This window comes from Hippocampus comes, unplaced genomic scaffold, assembly GCF_001891065.2.
Source record: "Hippocampus comes isolate QL1 unplaced genomic scaffold, H_comes_QL1_v1.1 scaffold143, whole genome shotgun sequence".
Taxonomy (NCBI): domain Eukaryota; kingdom Metazoa; phylum Chordata; class Actinopteri; order Syngnathiformes; family Syngnathidae; genus Hippocampus; species Hippocampus comes.
Genome location: NW_017805504.1, coordinates 742230 through 744749, shown reverse-complemented (window position 1 = coordinate 744749; position 2520 = coordinate 742230). Strand labels below are relative to the sequence as shown.

Genomic DNA, 2520 nt, shown 5'->3' with positions numbered 1-2520 from the left:
CCCCGGTCCCCCTGCCGCTGCGCACCCATCCCCAAGCACTCTTCGCACCCACCACATCTGCCCCCTCCCCTCACCCTCAATCCGCCTGCGTCGCTTTTCCGATGGACTGGAAGGTGTGACTACGATGGAAAAAATGTACAGGGGAAACAAATAAATGGGGACAAATAAACGCCTCCCTCAGATCGATGGCCCCGTTTTCCCCCCAATTAGAAGAACTCTATTAAACGCTATTATTCACACACGGACGGCGAATAGTTTACTCCGTGCTAAGCCCAGATAAAGGAGGCATTTGTTTTTCCTCATCTTTGACCAGTAGTTCTAAACCTTTTTAGAGGTACAGAACCCAACAAGTTAATATGCACATCCACCGAACCCTTCACGAGTGAAAAATAAATATGGATATTTTTTACAAATTCAAGATATTAAAAAAAAACAAAAAAAACCGCATTTATTAAAAACAGAAAAAAGTCAATAAAATTTCAATGAGTATACTTTTTTTTTTTTTAAATTAAACGACATACTATCACGACAGTCACACGTTGACTACGAAGCTAACTAAATTTCCCACAGCACTGATTGGACAAGCAATGTCATGTGATCATCTGCAGCCAGTGATGGCCAAGCAGGCGTGTCATAACTAATTGACACGTTGAGTCGGGTGTGTCATACCCTCCATGGCAGAGGCTCCGTCGAACCCCTGAGACCGACTCACCCAACCGCTGGTGTTCGATCGAACCCAGGTTAAGAACCACTGTCTTAGACTCTATCGATCACACACCGACGTGACTGTCGAACACCGAAAAAAGGAAGCATCTACTTGCGGGAGGCGTCATGCTAGGTGCTGCTGTTTTGATTAGCAACACAGTTGAAAAGGGCTCCGTGTTTGAAAACTAGGACTTGCTAATTCCTGATGTGGTGGAAGGGAAGCGTCAACGGGTAACTAATTGGGGCGCGGCATCTACAGTTTTCATCATCATTTTAGCTACTTTGTTAAACCACCCCCCACCTTTTTTTTTTTTTTCCCCGCACGCCAGCCTTTTATCCTGTTTATCAAGTGCCTTTAATCTACAACGCTCCAGCGCGACTCCCCAATAGAGTTCATTATTGATCCCTGACAATTTCTTCCCATGAAGCCGTTGGCGCGCCTTCCGCCTGGTCTTTCTCAGCTTAAGCCGCATCAAGCGTATTTTTAGCACCAAAAGGCCCTCGCTATTTATTCTTGCGAGCCCTTTTATCTTTGCTCGCATTTCCATACGTGTGATTCGACGGCGGCGGCGCTAGATGATGACAGCTGGAGAAATGCATTTGAACGTGCTGACGTCTCAGACGCTCAACGTTTCTTATTGTCTCTTTTTTTTTTTTTTTTTTTTGAATAGATCCGCTGGCTCCCACCTGCAGATGGAACTCCTCAGGGATGGAAGTCGAGGCAGTTCTGCTGAAGTATGTGTGAGTACCACGCGTTTGTGCACATGTGGATGAAAGAAAGCGGCGTCGGGCCGGCACGGGCAAGTCATTTTAGAATCGATTATCGTGTCTATGACTCCATTGAATACTCGTGACTGCATGCTGCTTTTTTGGCTAGCAATGGAATGCTAGTATTAAATGAAATTTCATCCGTTGTTCGTGTGGAAAATTAAAACCACAAATCCCTTCCTGCGTGCCGTATCCATGTCAGTTGACAGTCATGTGCATGTGTGTATTTTATCAATGTTTTTATTTTATTTTATTTTTTTGCGCAAGGCACCAGTCGTGCTGTCACCAGAACCGTCCTACCGTGAAAGACAGGTAGAAACATATTGTCAAGACCCCCTTTGGGGGGGGAAGTTAGTGAATGCGTGGGTCGCGGCTAGCACAGAGGCTAACAGTGACTGAGCCCAGCTGAACCCCACGAATTTGGAACATTCACACTTCAACTTAACCCGGATGGGTTAGCGACGTTAGCATCACCGCTAATTATTCAATTGTGTCTCCAAATAACAGTAGCCATGTATGACTTGGCTTGCTGTTAAGAAACATCATATACCAAGCATCACTTGGTATAGGAATTAAAAAAAAAAACATTTGCAATAAGCATTAAAAAAAAGCATTTTAACCATAACATGATAAGCTGTCCACTGGAGTGACCGCTGTCCCTGAAAGAGTTCATTAAATAAAATGAATAATTCAAAAACAAATAAAAGCGATCAATAGAGTCCTTGTTAATCCCCCGCGATCAAAGTCGATGAAATGACTCGAGTGAAGTGGCCACCATGGAGCCGTGTGACAGGAACAGGACCGACCCCCACGGTGCGCCGCTGTTTGCCAAGCCGAATTGTATTTGACGTGCGTGCCTCAGCGGCACGCGGGTGCCTTCAAAGACGACCTCATAGCGGACATTAATGCCTAGTCAACTGAAGGGAAAGGTAATCCGTATTTTCCGTTTGACAAAACATGACGGTGGGAGCAGGCGCGGGGCGGGGGTGAGGGGGGCATCTTGTCGAGTAGAGCGATACTCGTATACTGGATGTCGTCTGACCACTG

The 2520-nt window shown here is 45.7% G+C and overlaps 1 protein-coding gene across 2 annotated transcripts in view; it reads left to right on the top strand.

Annotated features, from left to right (window-relative positions):
- Positions 1 to 2520, top strand: part of LOC109520353 (RNA binding protein, mRNA processing factor) — a 25753-nt gene that overhangs the window by 19555 nt on the left and 3678 nt on the right. The window contains exon 7 of one of the 2 annotated variants that reach the window (XM_019877494.1): positions 1377 to 1440. In XM_019877494.1, the coding sequence (XP_019733053.1) occupies positions 1377 to 1439 (63 nt within the window). In that variant the 3' untranslated portion in view covers position 1440. Of the gene's footprint in view, positions 1 to 1376; positions 1447 to 2520 lie in introns of both variants that reach the window. The other variant, XM_019877493.1, reaches the window with a different exon arrangement.